The following is a 23,621-nucleotide window of genomic DNA, read 5'->3' as shown; positions in this document are numbered from 1 at the left end:
ATAATGATTGATAGCTTAGAACTGTTGCCATTTTCAATAGCAGTTTTATGGCCACTAAGCATTGTCATCTTATATAAGTGTAATTCCGACAACAGAAGTCGTCAATAAAGTTTGCAGTGATCTTATGCAATTGAAGATAAAAAAAATCATTTATTACTTCATGATATGATTGCTGTTATTATTAAATCTGTAAAATCTCAGTTAAATTCAAAATGCTTCTGCTAATAGCTCATTCGCTGCAGATAAGAATAATTTAAATCTCAACTCAGTTTAGGACAAAATTAAATATAAGTAGGAAGAAAATAATGTTTCTACATCTCTATAAAGTTGTAGAACTTGCATTTTGTCTTAAGGAAAATCCGAAATTTCACATCTTCCAATTTCATTCTATTTGTCCCTCATTCTCTTCCCACCTATTCTGAATCTTTTTTTTTTTTTTTTTTTTACTTTATTTTTCAGTCATTTTTTTTTTATATTTGGCTGAAGGAAAATGCAATTTGATTATTGTACATTATTTTTTCTTCTTTATTTCTGTTTTTGTAAGTCAGTTATACAAGCATTAATAATTATTTTTCTTAGAGAGGGGGAAAAATTGAGGTCATTTTCAGACTATTGCTCCTGCATCAAGTGATATGGAATTGATTAAATAGGAATTAAATACTGCTTATTTATTATTGATAAGAAGCAAAAAAAAAAAAAAAGGTTAGCACCTGACATTAAATGTAAGTATTTCAGTTCAACTGAGGCTGAAAAAAAAAATTTTTTTTTAATAACTTTTCATCTCAATATTTTATATATATATATATATTTTTTTCCCTAAGCTAACAATTTGTTTTTGCCAATCTGAATATTGGGGATATAATATCTAATTTTGAATGCTAGAAAATTCAAAGTTAAATAACATTTAAAATTTTATTTGATTAAAACTGTTTTGTTCTTTTTTGTTAGATTTGAATCAAAGCTAGAGGGGAGCCGCAGACGACATGCATCTAGTATGAGACAGTTGGCTATAATTAATGATGGACCTAATCCATTTGATCTGCTGTCAATGCTAGGTGTAGAAAAACCGCAAGAAGGCCAAGTAAGAATTTTAATGAAATTTTCTCTCATTATAATGTTTGCTTCTCTTTTAAGAAATATTTCTACATTACTATATTATAAACCAAATTTAGTTTTTTAGTTTTTCAAAATATAATTTATAATTTATTGCTTTGAATAAAATATCACGGTATTTATCTGTTAAATGTGTATAATGCAGAAAAAATATTCTTTGTAAATAAAATTTTTTTCTCACGATTTAATGTTTTGTTTTGTTGATTAAGAAGTTTATACTTTATTAATGATGTTTATTTTGTGGGAGTTTATTTTTTTTCTAACTGATAGTGGTAGTTAATGATTTAATAGACACATTAATAAAATCGTCACTTTAAGGTCATTTCAATACAATGAATATTTTTTATAAATGGTCATGAATTGTATCTTAATTTCCTGGTTAATATTTTATTGTATTAGTTGTACTCACATGATGCTATTCATGACATGATGAATGTTAATGAAATCAAAACCAGAAAAATCTAAAATAAAGTTTTCAAAAAGAAAGTTAAAACATGATTTCATATATATAATGAAAACCTATGACAAAGCTGGCCAGTCCCAATTACTGGATTGATTTCAAAAATTTTAATTTCATTTGAAAGCTTACAATTTCTAGATATTTCATTTCTGATAACTTGTCACTCACCTCTCCATTTTCGAGAGAAATCAGAAAAACTCTATTATTTCATTTTAGATTTTGTAAGTGGAAAAACATCCACTAAGTTCCCAAGCAGCCAGTGTACTGAATCAAAAATACGTTGTTCCATATTTTTTCATATACAATGTTCAATATTTTTGAAATCCAAGCTTGCACTTTTACCAAAAGGCGATTAACAAATTCAATAAGATTTTGAGTCCACATAAATTTTTCTTATGTATAAAGTTTCATGATTCTTGGTTTCCCAATTTAGCAGAATTTCAGATCAATGGAGAACTGAAACTTCACAGAGGAAAATTTTTAGTTTTTCACTAACTAGATAAAAAAAAAAAACAAAAAACTTTGAACTAATTTCAGAAACAATTAATTAAAAATCAATCAATGAAGATATTTTTCTCATTCTTATTTTAACTTCAAGAGAACCGTTCAAATAATCACCTTAAAATTTGGAAAAATTAATGGAAATAAAAGTTATATGCAGAAATTTTAATTTTTAATATTTTCCAGGAAAAGTGATTAGCTTTTAAGAATTTTTTAAAAATTTTAATAAATTTTGTCAGAGTTTTGAAACAAATTTCTCTAAAACAACAATCATTTATTCTTTTTATTGATGCAAAGATTTTTCCATAGGGCCATAAGAAGCAATACTATGTAGAAATGTATGCAAAAAATTATTCAAAGTAATGCAAAAGATTGATTAAAAAATTTTCTACACTGGATCATAAAATTTAAGCTTTGAGTCACCATTATGACTACTTGTATGCCAAATTTTATGGCTGCATGTGCTATAGATTTGTCTGGATATCATTATTACATAAACAGACAAACAGATACTTAAACACTTCCTTTTATACGTATAAATTCTTATACAATGACTTTATATTTTTTCAGAAAGAAATATTTTTTTTTTTTTTTTTATGATGTCATGTAAATTTTTGTGTATGTGTGTGTACTTGTTAAGAATTTTTTTTTTCATATCTAAATAATTAATAATTTGATTTTATCGAAACTGAAGTAATTTTTTTATCACTTGCTTTAGGATATCTCGTATGGCGAACTTTTAATCCCTTCCAACACTCTTAAGAAAAGATGCCTTGAATGTTTATCAGAAAGCGACTGTTCCTTCAGATTTCCATATCAAATACATTCTGCTGGTTGTTCTATTGATATGTCAAGACTTAATGCCAAACTAGGAACTCAACCGAAAACATTGGACAAGTGTAAGCAATTTATGCTTTCAAAATCTATTAATTTGCAGAATCTGGTGTTTTCTGTTTAAAAATGTTAGACATTAAATATATTTTTATTAATTTTTTTTTTTGGTTCTAAAGAGTGCATTTTATATTTTATATTCTTTATCATTATAAATTTCAACAAACTTAATATGAATGGTGAATTTTATGGAATTCCTTTGGTTTTTGTCACAAATTAATTTTCTTCATTTTTTGCTATGGGAAATAAAGACAGTTTATTAAAACAATATAGTTATATATAGTTACTATCCTATTAAAAGCCTACTAAAGATCTATTATTTATTTTATCATTATTAAATAAATAATGATTACTGAAAAGCTGTTTACTTTATATTATTTGGTATAAAGAAAGCTTTTATATAAAAATTATAAGGCAAATAACTGAACTTTGCACTTATTAAATTATGTTTCAAATCTTTTTTTATTGTTGTTTCAGTCTTATTTCTGTGATTAAGATTTAAAAAAAATATCATCCAAAATATTCTTAGTAATGTTTCATGAAATGTATAATTTAATTTTTGTCTTAAAGAAAGAAGCTAACAGGATTAAATAAAGTCAATATTTAATTTGGAAGAAATGGAATGAATGTATAATATTCTTATCAGACTTAATTATCACAAATTGATTAATTTTTACAAAGATATTGTTAATTGCAGTTAAATTACCATGTTGTGTATGTTTATTGCTGAAACCACAATTCATTGTACATTTCATTTAGATGCGATAAAATGTGTACAAGTTTATATTGAAGTTACTTATTAAGATGTTGAAATTTACAAAATGTATATAAATTACTTATTGTTATTTTAAGTTGGACTTTAACCCATTTATGACAAATGACACACATATACATTAGGATGGAACAAAAAAAAATCAATTTTTGATTTTTAATTTGTAATAGCACAGAAAAGTTGCCTTTTGGCATATATAAAATAAATTATAAATATGAAAAATATTGGAGTAGGTCTTGAGGTGCCGCAAGGACGTTAGTTTCATAAAATTAAAAATTTTGCTTCGATTTAAAGTTTTTTTATGAAATAATCAACTTTTGATTTTTAATTTGTAATAGTGCAAAAAAGTTGCCTTTTAGTATAAATAAGATAAATAAAAATTATGAAAAATATTAGAATACATCTTGAGGTGCCACAAGTACTTAAAAGTTTCATAAAAACACACTTTTGGCAACTTTTTAAGGATTTTTGCGTGCCTCGATTATGAAATAAAAAAACAGTTTTATTATTGCACTACCATAGCACTGAGTCGTTACCTGGAGGGGTAGCTATTGAGGTAAGGCAGCGAATTGTTTACGTTTGGTGACAAGGACATAGCTGGTTTCAAATCGGTATTGCCAAGTTTAGTTGAGTTGGCGTTTTCTCTCCATCTATTGTGTAACTGATTTGTTAGTTTGTGCTTTACTGTGAGTAAAAATGGCTCATTATAAGTTAGTGGACAAATGTCAGAGTGTTCTATTTTTGAGAAATTTAGTCATTTGCTTGAAGTTGAACTCCCTACTTACAAATCTCTTATGAAGTGCTACCATTATATTAGGCATAACCTCAAAATTGCTTCAGTGAAGGATCCTTCTGTAAGCAAAATATGTGACACTTTAGTTCTCATAATAGAGCAAATATGGTCAAGATCTTCTATTCCTGCTGCTTCTAGCAAAAGAATTTCACAAATGATAAAAGCATATCATGCCAAATACAGGAATTTATTAAAGTCTAAAAGCAGAAAATGTTCAGATAAGTTTAATTTCAACCTCACAGAATTTAGAGAAGAAGCTAGGCGTTTATTTGATATCTCTTTGTAATAAAAAAAAGTGCCAATTATGGAATAAAAGGTTTTAAATGATCAATGCAGAAGCTACAGGAAAATAGTTATAGGTAATATTGATATTTCTACTACAAGCACTTTGAGGAAGAAAGAGTAAAGAACTACAGAGAATAGTTAAGTTTAATCAAGAACGAACAAAAAATAGTAGTGCATCAGAAATGATTACTGGCAATAATGACAACGCTGAAAAATAACGTTATTTACAAAAAGAGGCAAGCCAGCCAGATCCATCAAATAGACAAGAAGCAATAAAACTGCCAAGTTCCTGTGTGGTTTATTATTAAGTTAAAACTTTATACAGTTAGGCATCTGAAGTTGAACCAAAAAGTATAGGGGACTCGGTTATCGACTTTCCCTGACTGTCTTATCACATGCAAATAGTGGAAAGAGATGTGAGACTGGTGGCAAATCGGCTCAAAATGTCTGTGGATGAATCGCAAGAGAAGGATACATAAGAGTAAAAGTTGACTCATGTGGGAATTTGCCAAAATTTAATTAAAAAAAAAACTGTTTAATGTGGCAATGAAGTAGAAACAAACATTTTGCAGCTGTAACATTTGTAATCATTAAGAATATAGAAGTAAGAAATGCAAAAAAATTGGACGTAAAAAATATTTTTTTATTATTATACTTTGTAATTAATAATTTTTTTCCAATTGTAAGGCTTATACATGTATTTAAAATCATCTTTTGTAACATTATATGAATGGAAAATTCATAAAAATATTTTATCAAAGTTTATAATTTTTCGATTTTTTTATAAATTTTAAGCTTTTTTAGGCACTTCAAAATATTGTTGTATTGCAACCAGAATTTTGTAAAATGCTTTTTGAACTTAAAATCTAATTTTTCACCACTATTGCCAAATTAAAATCTAAGAAAATTTTTTAAAGACCCTTGTAAAAAATTTCAATTTTTTTACAAATTTTAAGCTTTTTGCGGCACCTCAAGATAATGCAATATTGCAATCAAATTTTTTAATATTGTTATTGAACTTAAAGGCAACTTTTCCGCACTATTACCAAACTAAAATTTAAAAAAAACTTTTTAAAGCCATTTTCGTTCCACCCTAATATACATTTGAGTTAGATTCCCCTCAGGACTGAATATGGCTCCTATGTGTAGATGTATAGGGATTTTTTAATGAAATGTTTATTATTAGATTTTATTGGTTGACCGTGTTTTCTCCCCCCTCTCCTCAAAAAAAATTAGTTCCTTATATTAATTTTTTTTTCTTAAGTCAGATTGTGGTCAGTCAAATGCTCCATTTTCATGTGTTGAAACAGAAACATGAATAACATAATTAAAGAAAAACTCACTCTCATTTTGGATTCCCCCCCCCCTTGGAATGGGATTTTATAAGAGATATTTTATCAAGAATTTGCATCTATAATCTAACATTAATTGGTGTACTTTTACAATAATAAAATATACTATGCTTTTATTTTTTAGCCTTAAATATCAAGTATTTTAATTACAATTTTTTACTGTGATTGAAAATATAATAGTTTTATCATTTGTTTAAAAATTATCTCATTTATACTTAAAGAGTACTTTTTATGAATCATTATGTACATTTAATACATGTTAAGATTAGCATGAGAAAATTGCCTGAAGGAACATTCAACATTTGTTCTCTCTCATGAGAAAATTTTTTTCCAAAGGCAACTGTCTTAAAGAGATTTAGTGTTATTTTTAGTTTGAACCTTTTACAAATGAAACTTAAAAAGGAATGAGACAAAAAAAGAAAAGTTTATCTTTGTTACCTTTTAAAAAATGATGAAAAATGTTTGTAATTTTTCTCAGGTTAGAATATTAAAAAAAAAAAAAAAAAAAAAAAGCAACCCTTAACTTTATGGGATACAGATTTCATTGATACTATATCAAAAATTTGAAGCACATGAAGATATTTTAACATTTTACTTGGTTTTCTTAAAATAATAATTTTGGTTTTAATAATTTTGGTTAAGAAATGATATTTAGTGTTGGAGCTTAATTTTGCTATGTTCTGTTATGAATAAAGAATATAAATGAAGTTGATATTTTTTTAGACCTAAATAGCATTTTACTATACATTATACATTGAATTATTATAATTCAATAAACCAAATGATGTATGAAAATGATAAGAATGATTAGAAACTGAAAATTGATATTGTAATAATTTCATGTATATTTTGTTTGCTTTGATGGAAATGTGCAACTAGAAGTTCTGCATCAATTTCGATAAAATAAATTTTAATATTCTCAAGAAGTAGCTTATTTAATGCCATGATAAGCAAATAGAGTTTTAAAATTTTAAAAATGAATGAAAAACAACCAATTTTCCTTACTTTTTACGACTTTTAAGGCTCGTGGGGAAGCAAAAGAGGTCAATAAGATTTGTTAATTGTTTTTCCATGCTAGATTTCTTTCTTGTTTGCAATTTTTCCACAGTATAGTTGTATGTAAAAAAGATTTCATTTTTTTTCCCAAACTAAACTACTTATATACGTTGAAATTTTCGTTCATGAAATCATTTCTTTTTTTCAGGTGTTGAAAAGGAAGATTTTGTATTCAGCCATCCATGGCAAACGTGCTGTGCAACATACCACCCGAATTTGTTAGATGATCCAGAACTTATTGCTGGAAAACATAGTACTTTATTAGTCTTCCCTTCTTATGTAGTAAGTATTACAACACTTGAGTCATTTATACTAAGTGGGCAAAAAGTTCGTAAAAACTTTAAAAATTCACAAAACCCATAAAATTAAGCAAACTAAAAAACGGTTTACAGATTTAGCATCGATAAGTCAAGGGATTTTTTTTATGTAAGAAAAAATAATTAATTCAAAAAACAGCCGATTGGTGGCGTTTCGTACATAAGGAAAGAGTAGGCACGCCAATAACAAAAATAATGTTATCGAATCATTTATCGATTTATTGTTGCAATATGTGTTCAACATGACCACCACCGCAAGTGATTACCCATTGTAGTTGGGTCACAAATCCAACAATGGCAGAGTGCATTATGTCCGGCTGTATACATGACATCTCTCGGCTGATTGAATCTTTCAATTCGAACAGATTGGATGGACGGAATCGATACACCCGATATTTTAAATTTCCCAATAGCCAAAAGTCTGCTGGTTCATATCTGGTGACCGAGAAGGCCATGGAAACTGGCAATGTCTCCTAATGATTCTCTGTTCCCCGAACGACTGTTTCAGGAATTCCTTGACTGGAATAGTAGTGTGACTTGTTGCTCCATCTTGCATAAACGTAACAGCAGAAAGCGCATCTTTTTCACGCAAACATGGAACAACCTTTTCGCGCAGAAGTGTTAAATAATGCTGAGCATTTACTGTCATCGTTTCCCACCCATTTACCGGACACTGTGTTTCAAAGGAGAAGAGTCCTATGATGAAGGAACCTGTGAATCCACACCACACTCTGACTTTGGGGGAATGCAATGGTTTCTTAACGTACACTCGTGGATTTGACGTCGTCCAGATGCGACAGTTACGTGTATTAACGTCGCCATGGAGCAAAAAATGAGCTTTATCTGTCCACTGGATGTTAAAGACATAGGAGGGATCGTGTTCAATTTTGGAGAGAGCCCACCTCACAAATGCTTCTCTCTCTACAGTATCCGATGCTAAAAGTTCATGGCGAGACTGTAATTTGTATGGATGCTGATTAAGAACACCATGAAGAATGCTGCGTATCGAAGATGGTGGTAATCCCAAGCGTCTGCCAGCTTCTCGTGCACCGCTAGTCCCTGCCGCGGTTTTGGAAGCTAATGTTTCCATTTCGGCTGCGACACTTGGTGTCTGCATTACACTTGGTCTTCCAGGCCTTACACGATCTTCCACCCAGCTTCTTCAAATCGCTGAATAAGCTTTATGAGGTCTGCCATTGTTAAAGGTCCTTTCCCATTCTTCACATTTTTCTGTAGTCGGAATTTACGCAATGCAGCAGTCGATGATTCCTGGTTCAGGTAAAACAGCTTCACCAAGAAAGCTTTATCTTTTCCATATAGCATCCTTGTTTACTTACGTAGCATGCAATGGAGGACTGATTCTGGATCAAGAGCGTAAGTATTTATAATCGCCTATCTCATTTACATATTTCCAACTAAGTCGTCATACCAGCGCCACCTATCGGCTATTTTTTGATTTTTTTTCTTACCTAAAAAAAATCCCATGACTTATTGAAGCTAAATCTGCAAACCGTTTTTTTATTTTGCTTAATTGTATGGGTTTTATGAATTTCTAAAATTTTTACGGACTTTTTTTGCCTACCCGATATTTTATTTAAGATTGCTATAAAGAATTTCAATCATTCATACATGATTTTTTTTGAAGTAAAGTGAGATTATTTTGTATATATACTGAAATGTTATCCATAAAGAAAATAAAAAAAAAATTAGCAAATTTTATTTTTGAATTTTTAATAATTTATTTACATTGAGCCACTTGAGTGAGTTTCAAAAGCTTAATAATCTTTTGTTTTTGTTACAGAATATTTAACAATATTTGGCAAAGTATAAGGTTTCATTTTGTGTAATTGAAATAATTAGCAATTTTAACAATACATGGTATTTAATTGAGTGAAATATTAGAACATTATAAATAATAAAAGGTGTAAAAATAATGAAAATTTTATTTTTAGTGTTAGTAATTAAATGTAATGCAGTGAAATGACATATTTAAAAAGTTTTGCTTTGATTAAATAATAGTGTTTCTGTATCACCTCAAATCTAAAGAAAATTTTGCTTCCAAACTCTGAAATATACATAAATAAATCATCTGGAATGAAATATAAATTAGTTTACCTTATTTTCATGTATCAGAAGAGTAAAAAAAAAAAAAAAAAAAAAAAAATGTAAACATATTATCTATTTATCTGCTTTAACTTACACATTTAAAAGCAAGAACAATAAAACATTGGTGAGGTTCCTGCTCATGTTATTAATTATGTGAATTGGATGAAGCACTTCTAAAAATATTGTTAGAATCTGAAATCAGTGTTTTACATTCAAAATATTTTTACATAGACTCTTGTTTCTTTTTATCTTGAAGTAAAAAGAACTCACAAATGTAGCTGTGGTGTTTGTTTTTACTTTCTTATTTTAACAATATGCATTAAACTTTCATATCAATAAAAATTAATTATGAGTTGTCTAATAATTTAGTTTCTCCAATAAAGGTTCAAAATTTTTATGTATCTCTTGAAGAAGGATAAAATGAAAAATTGATACTAGAATGTCATGATCATGTAACCAGACTTTCTAAGTTTTCTTATTTGAATCATTGATAGGTCTTTATTTATGTATATTTAACTCTATTTCTTAGTTATTATTGTTTGCTATTACTATGATATTGAAATCTCCAAATTCTCCCCCCCCCTCCCCTCTCTTTTATTCTTTTTACTAGCTGGTAATTATACTACTAGATTAGGACTTTCTCTATATTTTGTAAGGGATATGCAGTTTGTATTGATTCTTCAATTTCATTGTAAACTATCTTATTCAAAAAATAATAAACATTATTGTATTATGTTTTTTCTTTGTTTTTCAACTATAAAAGTGCCCTTAGGTGTAAAATAACAAATTTATTCAAATACTTTTCTTTGAAGTTTTAAGCAAATATATTGCACACTAATGGATAGCTCAATAAATATCTAAAGCAAAAGAAATAATTCACTAAAAAGTTTTTTTTTTTAAGCACACAGTAGAATATCCTGATCAACATTGATTGATGTAACATGTAAATTTTTCTCATTTGTGTGGTATTGATGCGGTAATATGTTTATTTCAGTTCACTGTCTTCTAAATTTGAAGCTCAGCTGATATGAATTTTTATGGATTTATGTTTTGGTACATTATGGATTTGTATATAATTTGTATATATAAGACTATAATATATATTGAAACCTATATCTTTATTCTATAGATATTTATGAAATGTTTATATGTGCTGTCTTTTAGACATCTGTCATTGATTATGTAAAGCCATCTGATTTAAAAAAAGATCTGAATGACAAATTTCGAGAGCGATTTCCTCATGTGAAGTTAACGCTCAGCAAATTAAGAAGGTATGATTTCTGTATTTAATTGCTCTTGTATTCTTAGCTAAAAATGAAAAAAGAAAATTTAATTTGTAAATCCTTTTATTCTGTTTTATAAGTAGCAATTGAGGACATATATATAAAAATATATTTTAAATTCATTAATGTTTAAAAATGTGAAATAAGCACTAACAGGTGTTGTTCTATTAATTAATGAAAAATAATATTTAATTATATTGATTTATTCTAAATAAGAACAGAAATCAAGTCTCTTAATAAGGATTGTGGCCATTTTGGACACAAACAAAATTCCATATTTTCCATGCTTGCTCGCATATTTATGTGAAAAAGGCAATTTATTATGCGTCCCTTCAATAAATTGCCTTAGAGAGTTTGGAAGATTCTATCCCATGTATCTCTTACAGAAATTTTGAGCTTTTTCATTGCTCAAGGAGTAATTTATTTTGACACACATGTTTAACAATGCCTCTTGGATGTATTGTAAGGAGTTTAAATTTGGGAAATATGCAGACAATATCATATACTCACAGTGACATATAAGGTATTTTATGGTCCTAGGCAGTATATATTATAAGGCCATTCTTTTAATAAACTGCTCTTTTTAATTTTATATTTCATCTTTTTCATTTTATGAAAATATATTTTTATTTATCTGTTATGATTTTAGACTGCCTGACAACTATGTGTGTACATGTTATTATTGAAGCAGTTGTTCTGTCTAGAAATGTTCTAATAACTAAGTGAGCATAATAAAATATGTTAGTCTTGAGCAATGATACTTGCAGAAATCTATCTAATTTATAGTTCTGTAACATTTACATAACTTATTTATTTGACAGCAAGAGAAATAAAATCTTTTAATTGAACTGTATGGGGCTCTTTCTACACTTAACTAACCTATGCAATTGCCTAGTTCACCTAGTCAAAAATCTGCTTTTGTACATATTTATCTTCTGTTTGTAATGTCTATGGCATTTTGAATGAGTTTCAGAGATTCTGGATGTGCATTGCCATCCAGCAAAAAGCCAGCATGACCCAAAAGTCATTCAGGGTGCATAGCACTTTTCAGGGTCATAAAAAGTGCTTACATTTGAAAAACATTCTTAAGCATCTTAAAATTGCTTAATTTTCTTGAGAAGCACAATGGAAGCTTTTTATTTTGCTTCTCCATATAGTGTATGCGATAAATCGAAAGCATAGCCATAAAAATTGATTTACTGAATGTATCAAGAAAGAACGCCAATAAGAGGAAAGAACTCAGAAAAGAAATCTAGGACGAAATAGATCCAGAATATGCAGGTAGTAACATAACCCTTAGTTACTTTTTTTTTCAACGATGTCCATTGCTGTTTATTAAAATATTGGGAAGCTTATCCTGAAGGATCAAAATAATTTAATACTCAGAGGATTAAAAATGATTATGTTATTCTAAGTAAAATATTTTTTTTAAATTTCAAAATAAAAAGAAATTATTCATATTTTAAGAAAATTATTCTAAAAGATTAATTTTGAATTAAGAATATATAAATATAACACTGACATTTAAATAAATTTTATATGTACTAAGAAATTTTACGTTGAAATTGTTCGATACTATAAAAACATTTTCTATATTTAAAGTAAAATTTAAATTATTGATAACATTTGCAAAATGGAAAAAAAAATCACATTCATGATAAAAGAAAATATTACTATGCATTTAAAAAATTCTATATATTATTTATTATCAACATTGATGGCAATTCTGAGTATACAAAATCTGTGAAATCTTATAATCAAGAATAAAGTAAAAAATCCTTAAATTTTATAGTATGTTTATGTTGCTCCTTTTTTTTCTTTTACCTTATTTGATATGTATTTTCTTTTATTCCATATATATTTACAAAATACTTTTCAGATGTGCATATTTCATTACTTAACAAACACCGCCACCTATATCGATTTTCAAAATGCCATAAGAGAAAGAAAACAAATTCTTCATAAATGATAACAACGATTTCTGACTTTCATGGATGGACTTGAAATCTCTTCCTCATACTAGATGTTTAAAGAAAAAAAAGTCAAAACTTTAGTTATAAAAAAATTTGCCTTTTCTTCCTTAGAAATAGAGATAAATGGTTTTGTTTATTTATTGTTGGACTATGTATTGATGTACAAGGTGGTTATAATTAAAGTTCCACTTTGAAATGGTCATAAAAGGAAAACTACTAGACCAAATGTTATCAAACTTGGCAAAGGAGGTCATAGAAATAAATTTGCTGCCAGAAAAGTTAAAAAACTCACCACTAGGGGAAAAATCCCACTGTATGCAATATTGCTAAACAAAATACGACACGAAAACAGCAGTTTCAAATTTTGTTTAATCATTTCTGAAATGTGCTACAAAGCATATTCAATGTGTGTTATCTCAAAAACACTGTTTATGGTAATAATTTAAACAATTTGCCAGAACTGAAAGATGCAATACACCAACATATGCTTACTATTCCTCCTGATATGCTAAGAGCTACTGTTGAGAATGCAGTAATGTGATTTAACTTACTTTCAAAAAATGATGGACACCACATTGAACATGCTTTGTAACATGCTTCAGAAACGATTAAACACATTTTGACCTATTTTGCTTAACAATATTGTATACAGCACCATTTTCCTTCTTGTTGGTGAGTTTTTGAACTTTTTTTTTTTTTTTTGATGGAAAAGAAATGTTTATGACTTTCTTTAAACCATTACCAAGTTCGATAACATTTGGTTCAGTAGTTTTCATTTTATGACTATTTCAAAGTGGAACTTTAATTATAACCACCTTGTAAATTATTTTACTAAAGGTACATTTGTAATATTGCATATATATTTGCTCACTTTTTCATTGAAATTAATTTACTAATTACATTTCCTCAAGTTGAAATAAAACAAATATTGGTTTTTTCTTTGCAGCCTTAAACGTGAAATGTATAAGATTGCAAGGCATGAGGTAATTCCAGTTAATTTTTTTTTTTTTAATATTATTTTACTTTAGTTGATTTTTTTTTCATTCAAAATTTATTCATTGCTTTACAGTGCAATATGGATTTATTAGTGATTGCTCAAGCATTTGTGTATTTTGAGAAACTTATTTTAAAGGTAAAATATTATAAATTATTCTAAATTGAAATCACATTTTTTTAAATTTATGATTTGAATTTATCAGTTTTTCAAAACATAATTTTTATATATGTCCAGATTCTTGTCAATAAACATAACAGAAAACATTGTGCTGGAGCTTGTCTTTTACTTTCTGCGAAGCTAAATGATGTGCGTGGTTTAGATTTGGCCTTATTGCTTGAGGTATTTATATAATTATATTTCTTATAATTTTTTTTATTAATATATATATATATATATATATATATATATATATATATATATATATATATATATTAGTTTTAAATGTTGCATTTCCAATAATGATATTTTATGAATATTAGTTAATTTAAAAGATGTTTTTAAATATTATGTTTAGGCAACATTGAAGTTTGAATACATTTTTTCTTTATCAATTTTATTAATAAAATTAGGGCAACTACTAATTTGTGCAGCATCCATTAGTAGAATAAATTAGTAATTAACGCATTAGAATCTTGTAAATAAAACCTAAATAAAAAATATTCCTAAGCAATTTAAAATTTTAAATCATTAATAATGAAATTATACTAATTATATACTTCAGTTATAACTAAATGTTTAAAAAATTATAAAAATAACTTGCTTATAATATAAGAATATTCTTGTGAATAGCCTTAAAATTTTTGTAAAATCATGTTCATCAGTCATGAATTATGATATTTTACATGCACGAACATTAGCAATACAGCATGGAATTTCAAGTTTTCTTGAAAGCATGATAATTAAAACTATAGGATTTAGTTTGATTTATTTAATTATGAACAAATTAAATAGTTTTTTTTTTTTTTGAAAGAGTCAGGTTTTCCTATACTACAAAATTGTGACTTTTGGATATCTTCTAATATAAAGCATAAACATTATAGCATTTTTATAAGATTTAATTATAAAGCAGACATTAAAAGTTATAAAGTTAAAAATAAAGTTTTATATAATATTTTGTATTGTTAAGTTTTCAAAACTCCTTTGAGAAATTGATCAACAGTGATTAAAATATTATCTGTTAACTGTTTAGTTTGCAATTATAAATGAGATGAAGATTTGATATACTAAATAATATTTAACATTGCTTTTTCTGCAGAAGATAGAATCTGTTTTTCGTATCAACCGCAAAGATTTGATGTGCATAGAGTTTGGTGTTTTAGTGGCTCTTGAATTTTCATTACTGCTCAATACATCGGAAATTCTACCTCACTACCAAAGGCTTGTATATGAATCCTAAATTACAATTATACTTCAATTTTTTTAAGTGTACTTAAAATGTACTTTACAAAAATTTATCATACTCAATCATTTACAAATAAAAATCTCATTAGTGTACTTATAAAAAACTGTGTAAAAAATTTAAGATGCTGACCAAAGCATTTGTTATATAATCTGTGATATAAAATATACATTTGTTATGAATTAAGAAATATTTATCTTGCTACTTATTTTATTTAATTTTGGTATTTCTTCTTGAACTTCATTTTGGGCTATGAGATAGGACTTAAAAGTTTTATAATGGAGAAATACTTTTTTATTTTAACCCAAGGGTTAATACATTAATTTTCTATACATATATTTAAAAATTATTATTGTATCAAAACTTTTAATGCTGTGATTGTTGGTAACAAAAAAATCAAATTTGTGGTCAGAAAGATATTTCTTAAAATCAGTATAAAATATAATCAGTCCCTTTTTCATAACTGCAACAGTTTAATTCTGCTATTTAGTTTTAATACTCAATGTAGCAATAGCCACTTTAAGCAAATATTTCTTTAATAAGTAATTACTTGTTCCAAATTAAATATAATTTAGAAACTAAATTTTTCATCACTAATTCTTCAGGATGAAATTCAAATGTTATAATAAATTGAATATTTGTTTTAAGAAGATAATATAATGTCTTCTTATGTATGTGTAAGCAATTCTTGTTGAATCTATATAAATACTCCACTTAGATATATTTAATGTTGTTACATTTTGTGTGTGTCTATCTGTCTTGCTTTCTAATTTTAGAGAGCAGTTGCAACACTTTTATTAGTATTCAGTTTGCTTCATAAAAAGATATGAAGCATTTTATTTGCAAACAAATAAATAAAAATGGTCATGCTACTGCAAATTTATTTGAAAATTGATTTAAAATCAAAAAGCTGCAATAAAAAAGTAAAAGAAATTTTAGGTTTGTACAAGGCACAATATTATTTGTTAATTGATTTGTTTCTTGTGATAATATTTTTTCATGTTGTTGTGTTAAATCTTAAGTATATTTATGTTTTTGTAAGAAGATATATTAATTTATTTTGTTGATATATTTTGCAACAAGTCAATAACATGTTATTTAACTAGTCATATAATATACTTGTAAATAATCAGTGTTATAAATTTATGCAAATTATATTTATCTTGCATCTATTATACAGAATTGAAGATTTTCTAAACAAAACCTCTTTGAATTGTATAGAAACATAGCATTTGGGTGAGTATGTCTCATAAATACAGAGATTATACATTTCTTTAGATATGCTATAAAGCATTATATATTGTTTCACTTGTGAAAAAAAATATGTCACATCAAAAAATTGTTTTAAAGTCAATTATTTTATTTCAATTTGATTACAGCCTTATCTACGAAATGTGTTAATTATTAAATCAGTAGGGACAGTATTAATTTTGATGTGATTCTTCTTGTATTGCCAAAGGAGCTGTTTATTTATTTTTGAGATAGTATTACAAATATATTTGCATATAAATAATTCCTTGTCTTAAATGTAATAAAAAATTTTTTTTTTCAGAGACGTAAATGCTCTTTTTAAGGTTTTTTTTTTTTTTTTTTTTTTTTTTTTTTCCCCTTATAAAAATACCAAAGAGCTCAAAAATATATTTAAAAGAGTTTTTCACGAGCATTATATAAAATATAACTTTTTTTAATTAGATATATTGCTTTACATAACAATTCTATATGATTAAATATTCAGTCAGATTTTTAATAAATAATCCATTCTGTTATGTTTGCTTGACAAATTTTCTGAAAACATTTTGTAGTACTTCAATAAATAGTACTTTAAATGATTGTTAAATTTGCATTATTAGTACTTGAATATTTTTGAAGTTTTAATAAAAATATAGGTTTGAGCAACTTATAAGTGACTAACTATTCAACAGATTCATAAAATGATAAGTTTTTTTTTTTCTTCTGTATTTGATGCATGCAAATAGATGTATGAGGTACAATAGTAATTTAACAGTAATAACTATTTACAATTTTTGCATGAGTACTTATCAATTTATTTGTGATAATTTTATTTTTTATTTATCTGAATTAAGATTTCATACATATTCTTCCTGAGAAATAAATTTGGTATTTTATATAGTTCTTACTAGCATCTACAAACCCTATGAATTTAGTTTTATACTAAATAGAATTAAAATTAATCATTTATCTATTATTCTCCCAAAATGTTTATTATTTCAAAAAATTAATTATTCTTAAAGTATTAATTATATTCTGGAAACTGAAGCATTTCTTAAGAAAGGAGTTTTATATATCACACACTAAGATTTAAAAAGATACATTAGATGTTTTGGGGGTTTAATTTAATACAGAACTTTTTCTGCTTTTGAATATTTATTTATTTATTTTTTCATAATGGTGTTACAGATTAACACTATAATAACTTCTGATATCAACGTTGGGAATCACTTAGCACATGATTGAATTTGCACAGATTGCAGAATACTGTTGTTGGAAACATAACTCATTGTTATGATTCATTGATATAATGCAGAGATAAATTTGGTAAACTGATACTCTTAGGAATTTTTATTTTTAAAAAATTAACATGAGAAATAAATTAGCATTACAATAAGCCATTTTATATATATATATATATAAATCCTGGTTTTAAAACTGAAAACTATGTTGTGGCTCACCATATTTGATTGCAATTAAATACCCTCAGCTTTTCCTATCTGGTAATTAGCTGTCATTAAATTTTAATCAGTCTCCACCAATAATAATGATAAAAGTTCATGTTGGTACTCTACAGATCAGATCATTTGACAGAGAGCTATCAAATTTGGCACATATATATTTTAGAGTTAGAATTGTAAACCTCAGGGTGGTTTTTTGAAATTTTAATTAAAAAATAAACAACATTTTGCTAATTTTTCACAGTACCTTTAAAAAACATTACAATAGAAAAATTATTTTTACAGCATCTTAAAATTCAAAAATGATTTTTTTAACTATGCTGAATTTTTTATGTAATTTCTGTTTTTAAATATGTTTCACAATAATATATTTCATAATTGAAGTGAATCTCAAATCATTTGTATTGTTATTACTAATATTTCATCCTGTTTTATTTTTTTTCCTCATTGTTACATCAAAATATAAGAATTCACCTCATTTTTTCGTGTTGAGAAGGCACACTTTTAATAATTTGTTGTACTTATGATTAAGGTTTAAGTTCAGAATCAAGCAGTGGCGAAATTTTTTTTTTAATGTGCATTTTTTAAACACTGTAGCTCTCTCCTGTGATATAACTAGTTGTATAAAGATGTAGATAGAAAATTAAGGAAATGCAAACCACAGTGAACAAAATGGTGTAAACCTTCTGGAATAGTGTAATTTACATGTTTATCAAAATTTTTAAAAAATCAATTGATTTTCTCCAGCAAAATGTTTTTAACAACTATTAAGACAGCTAGTCTTTACTAAAGATAAATGTGTGTGTGTGTATTAGCACTTGACATGTTAGACTATTTGATCTATAACTACTAAACTTGACACATATATACTTTGAAAAATGGGATAGCACAACTGTGAATTTAAAAAAAAAAAATGTTTTAATTAAAAATTATTTGAAAATATTTATTTGAATTATTATTATTTGAAAATAAAACTGAATTTTTACATTTTTTTTTTTTTTTTTTTGTCTAATTTCCAATAACACATTTAATTGTTTTGTCAAATATTTAACGGCAGGATTTTCTTCCGTTGATGGAAGCTAGAGAAGGTTTCTGTTTAATATTTGTGTAATTTGCTTGATGAATAAAAAGATGCAAAATTAAGAAGAGAAATGAGCAAGACAATTGTGCTTTTAACATCTCTATAATGTCATGGAAGTGGTTTCCATTAGGAAAGTTCATGTTCACAATGAAAATAACCTAGTTTAAATGCTTGACAATTAAAAAATCATATCACAAAATAAAATACAAGCATCCTGTGTGTTTACACTTTTTTTCAATAAAAAAGATTTTAACTCATTTTTGTATGAAAAAGTCGTGTTTATGCAAATTCAATTTTGAGAAAAATATTCCAAGTAACCTAATAATGATCGTGGTTTAGGTTTTCAATTAATGAAATGTATTCCAAAAATCTTTTTAAAATTTTATGATATAAATTAAACATAAGATTCAAATTTTAACTATTTTTTAAAGCAATTTTTACACAAACTTCTTGCATTGTTTATTCAGAATTTCCAAATGTGAATGACTATTTTATATTTTAACATGAAAAGTATTTTCCAATGTATTTCTTAAAAAGGTATACAGCATATTTATATTGCATATTTTCTTTGTCACTAATTAAAGCATTTATTTTCTTTCAAATTTTTTTTAAATCTATACTTTAATGTTTGGACTGTAATTATTCTGTTTTCTAACTGTATGTGTGAATTTATATGGAACATTTTTTCTTATAAACGTCTACATATTCTATAAATGTGGCTTGACCTTGTAGTTTCTTTAAATATCACTTTTGATTTTGTAATATGAATGTGACAAAACTCTAATAAAATGTTTATCGAAATAGTGTAAAAATATTTATATTGATGAATTTTCAAAACTTGCAATGCAGATCTCTTATTTTATTTCAAATATAAGTCAAGTCAATAGGATAATATCAAGATTAATGTATTCACGTAATTTTTTTTCCTTCTCATAGCCAAAATAGGTGTTACGTCGAACACTACAAATAAATTTTTACATATGTAACTTATGCAATTTAATATATTCAATATTTATATAGTAACACTTGTTTTATATATATAAAATCTTAATTGCACTAATACTTTATGTAATAATTCAAAGATAAATCAGAAGTCAATATAATGTAAATGTGCCTTTTCAAATATTTTAAATCAGCCCATTATATTATTATTTCAAATGTCAATATAATAATAAAAATAGACTTGTATACTAAAATAGCCAAGGTAAAAAAAAAAATTACTATGTATGAAATGCTTTTATTCCCCTTGAAGTTTTCAAATGAAATGAAAGTAAATTATATTCATGAATTCACACATGATAAGCTTTTATTATTAGTTTTTAACAATAAGATATTGTACTAAAATCTATAACATATGTAGACTTAATCTTTCTTTAAAGGAATATAAGACCAGTTTTTCTGAAAGAATGACCTTTTAATGATTCTATGTGCATAAAAAATGTGTAGCAGCATGTCCTGGGCATTTCAATTGTGAGACTCAGTAAAATAAAAAAATATTATGATTCAACAAAACAGAATATACAAACTGAATTTCAAAAGCTGCTCAAAACACCTAAATCTCAATAGAACATGTAGACTATAAAACATCTTACATATCACACACATTAAGTTATTATTCAATGATGACTAAAATTATTATCTATTTATTCACTGAGCAATTTTTCAGTCTTATTAGGCTGCCTTTTGTACAATTAGGGGGTTCAGGATTGTTGACAGAAATCGTTGAAAACAAATCCCCTAAATATATATATTTTTTAAAGCTGTTATATTTTAACATAAAATTCTTAAAGTACATAAAAAAATTAAATCTGTCAAACAATACTTCATATAAATCATCATTTCTAACAAAGATTACAATTTAAAAAAAAACAAAATACAAAACATCAATTCTAATCATATCACCACCATGCAAAAAGCTTTACAAAATAAAGTGTAAAAATGTAAATTAAAAAATTTATAAAACAAAAAATAAGGAAAAGGCACTATGTTTATGGACATACCCCAAACTAAGTAAATATTACAACAAAAAAATCTTTAGCATTTAAAATAATTTTTGACAACACTTATATATATATAATATATAGATTCTATAGATTTATATAAGTATATATTATTTTGTTATACACTCAATCTGAGAGGCAAATTTAACAATTTCAATTGTTTTCAACATATCTTTTCTATACACTCTCTCCCAAAGAAGGATACTTTAGCATAGAAACAACTCTTTCCCCATAGATGAATTCAAATCGATTATAGGCACAGGTGAGACTAAAATTTCTAGTTATCTCAATCTGATACCATTTGCCATTTTCTTACAAAATCAAGTCTTCAAACTGAAACACAACAGGAAAATGATAAACTAATGCTAGTTACCAATACCATGCAGATGAACACTTGAAAATTTAAAGACAGCCACCTAATATAAAATGGAATAGTAAAAGTAAATGCATAAGTTAAATTCAGTTCCAAGGAGCGTTTTTAAAAGGAAAAAGAAAAGTTTAAAACTTTCCTTCAGAAGACTGCAACAGGACTACAACTATGAATCTAAGATATACTTTCCGAGACTTTTTTTTTTTTTTTTTTGCTTCATATGACTTTCATTCAGTAGTCCTCAACATCAAAAAATAACAATCATTTAATGTATCTAACAGTTAACTACTAGTAGCAGGAGATCATTTGAGTGCAGATCTATTATAAATATAAAAGGATAATTAAAACTTTACAAACAGTATAAATTATTCTGTATCTATGCAGATTATGGAAGGTAACAATAGCAAGGTTGTAGTTAAAGCAGCACAGCAAGTGGGATACAAACGTATACAGACCCAATGAATAAAATGAGCAACACCGTAAGTCATTTATACATTAAAATGCCAACCTAAATGAATTGAAAAAAAAAAAAAAAAAAAAAAAAAATCCAAAAGCTGCCTTTCTAATAATAAATGAAACCATAATGCCAGCAAAGTTCAAGACCAACAAGAAATAGGTTATGTTTCACATTATAACAGGCTGCAATCCTTAAAATGATTGTTTTAACTGATATTCACAAGCAAGAAATTTATTATTTCAGGGAACTGTACCATAAATGAGTGGGAACATTCAGAGGAATGATTTCACTAAAATTAAAGACATATGTAGGAGAAAGAAGGCATATGTAGGAGCATAAAATGCATACTATAAGCCTTTTTCTATTAACATTACATAACCTTCATTTATATACTGATTTGACTTTTTGGATAAGGCAGTACATTTTGATGTGGAAATGCAGCAATCTTTTGCCAAGCTCTTTTCCTCAGGAGAGTTTAGTTACCAAGAAAAATACATCGAGAGAAAAAAAAAAATGAAAATTTATAAAAGAAAAGAGAAAGAATGTAATATTTCCACACCTTTTGTTTCAAAATGAGATCACACAATTATAAAATTTGTATGAAAATTAGATATATTTTTAAACTAAAATTACTAAGCTCGATTAAAAAAAAATCACGATTTTTCTTCTAATTTTTATAAATTTTAAGAAGATAGCAACAAAAAGAGCTAAAAACCCAAATTAGGATAAAAACTCATTGTACAATGCATACTAAATATGCCTTCAGCAAATAAAAAATCGTCCACCATTTCAGTTGAATGTTCATTCATAAAAGCTATAGCAAGCAAACAAATCTACAATCCTTTTAATTTGAAAATTAAACCACCTTAAAATTTCAAATAAACTAAATCAGTCAAGTTATAATTTTACAAAAATGTTTCAAAACTATTTTTTGATTAGAGAAATTGAGCCACTTAAATTCAAGAGACAGAACAACGTTAACATCATCTGAAGCTTCGATAAACCCAAAGCTTTAGTTGTTCTCTTTCATGTCTTTACAATTTAAAAACATATAAGTCATAATTAAACATGATTCCATACAAAAGGATTGGCAGTTTTGGTTGCTTGTCTAGTGACTTGCATTGCAAGTCAAAGGCCTAGATGTAAGTTTATTTTCAACACTGTCCATGTCACTCTGGAGACGAAGGAAAAGTCTATATACAAAAGGAAATGACACACAAATATATCCCCAATCACAGTAAGCCATTTTGCATCAAATATTACATCCAACTCAGTCTGTTTTATGAGAACTGTCGATGAGAGTACGCTCTGCAACTCCAATATGTAGCAAAGCAGCTGTCCTTGCGACAATTGTGCATAGCAATCTAAAAAATGAAATCAATGACATAAAATAAACTAAAAGAGCTCAATTTCAAACAGCAATTATATTCAATACAAACATTTAAATGGAAGCTATCACAAATAAGGTGACATCAAAATATTTTAATTGCGGTTAATATGAATTTTAGTTATATATTTATTCTAAAAGTAAAGTACATGTTAACTCCATCCAATTAAAATGTTCTTATTTATAAATAAATTTTTCATGCAAATTTACAAATGTTTATAAAAATGCATTACAATAAACAATTTTTTTAAAAAAAACTTTCCTATACTGCTAATATTACCTATATGGAAATCACAAGAAAATTCAAGATAATTATTCCAAAAGTAAAATTTCCTTTA

At 26.4% G+C, this 23,621-nt stretch overlaps 2 protein-coding genes across 6 annotated transcripts in view; one reads left to right on the top strand and one right to left on the bottom strand.

The window, feature by feature from the left end:
* The window catches only part of LOC129962612 (CDK5 and ABL1 enzyme substrate 1-like), a 29,244-nt gene extending 12,391 nt beyond the window's left edge, over positions 1-16,853 (top strand). For both annotated transcript variants that reach the window (XM_056076449.1, XM_056076440.1), the window contains 8 exons: positions 949-1,081; positions 2,793-2,973; positions 7,372-7,505; positions 10,811-10,917; positions 13,849-13,885; positions 13,972-14,034; positions 14,134-14,238; positions 15,155-16,853. In XM_056076449.1, the coding sequence (XP_055932424.1) occupies positions 949-1,081; positions 2,793-2,973; positions 7,372-7,505; positions 10,811-10,917; positions 13,849-13,885; positions 13,972-14,034; positions 14,134-14,238; positions 15,155-15,295 (901 nt within the window). In that variant the 3' untranslated portion in view covers positions 15,296-16,853. The remainder of the gene's footprint in view (positions 1-948; positions 1,082-2,792; positions 2,974-7,371; positions 7,506-10,810; positions 10,918-13,848; positions 13,886-13,971; positions 14,035-14,133; positions 14,239-15,154) is intronic.
* A 3,054-nt stretch (positions 16,854-19,907) lies between these two features.
* The window catches only part of LOC129962593 (band 4.1-like protein 3), an 83,374-nt gene continuing 79,660 nt past the window's right edge, over positions 19,908-23,621 (bottom strand). For all 4 annotated transcript variants that reach the window (XM_056076427.1, XM_056076419.1, XM_056076400.1 and 1 more), the window contains exon 17: positions 19,908-23,260. The gene's annotated coding sequence lies outside the window, so the exon portion shown is untranslated. The remainder of the gene's footprint in view (positions 23,261-23,621) is intronic.

Source organism: Argiope bruennichi, chromosome 1, assembly GCF_947563725.1.
Source record: "Argiope bruennichi chromosome 1, qqArgBrue1.1, whole genome shotgun sequence".
Taxonomy (NCBI): Eukaryota; Metazoa; Arthropoda; class Arachnida; order Araneae; family Araneidae; genus Argiope; species Argiope bruennichi.
Note: the sequence above shows the minus strand (reverse complement) of the source record. Positions and strands in the feature narration are given on the sequence as shown.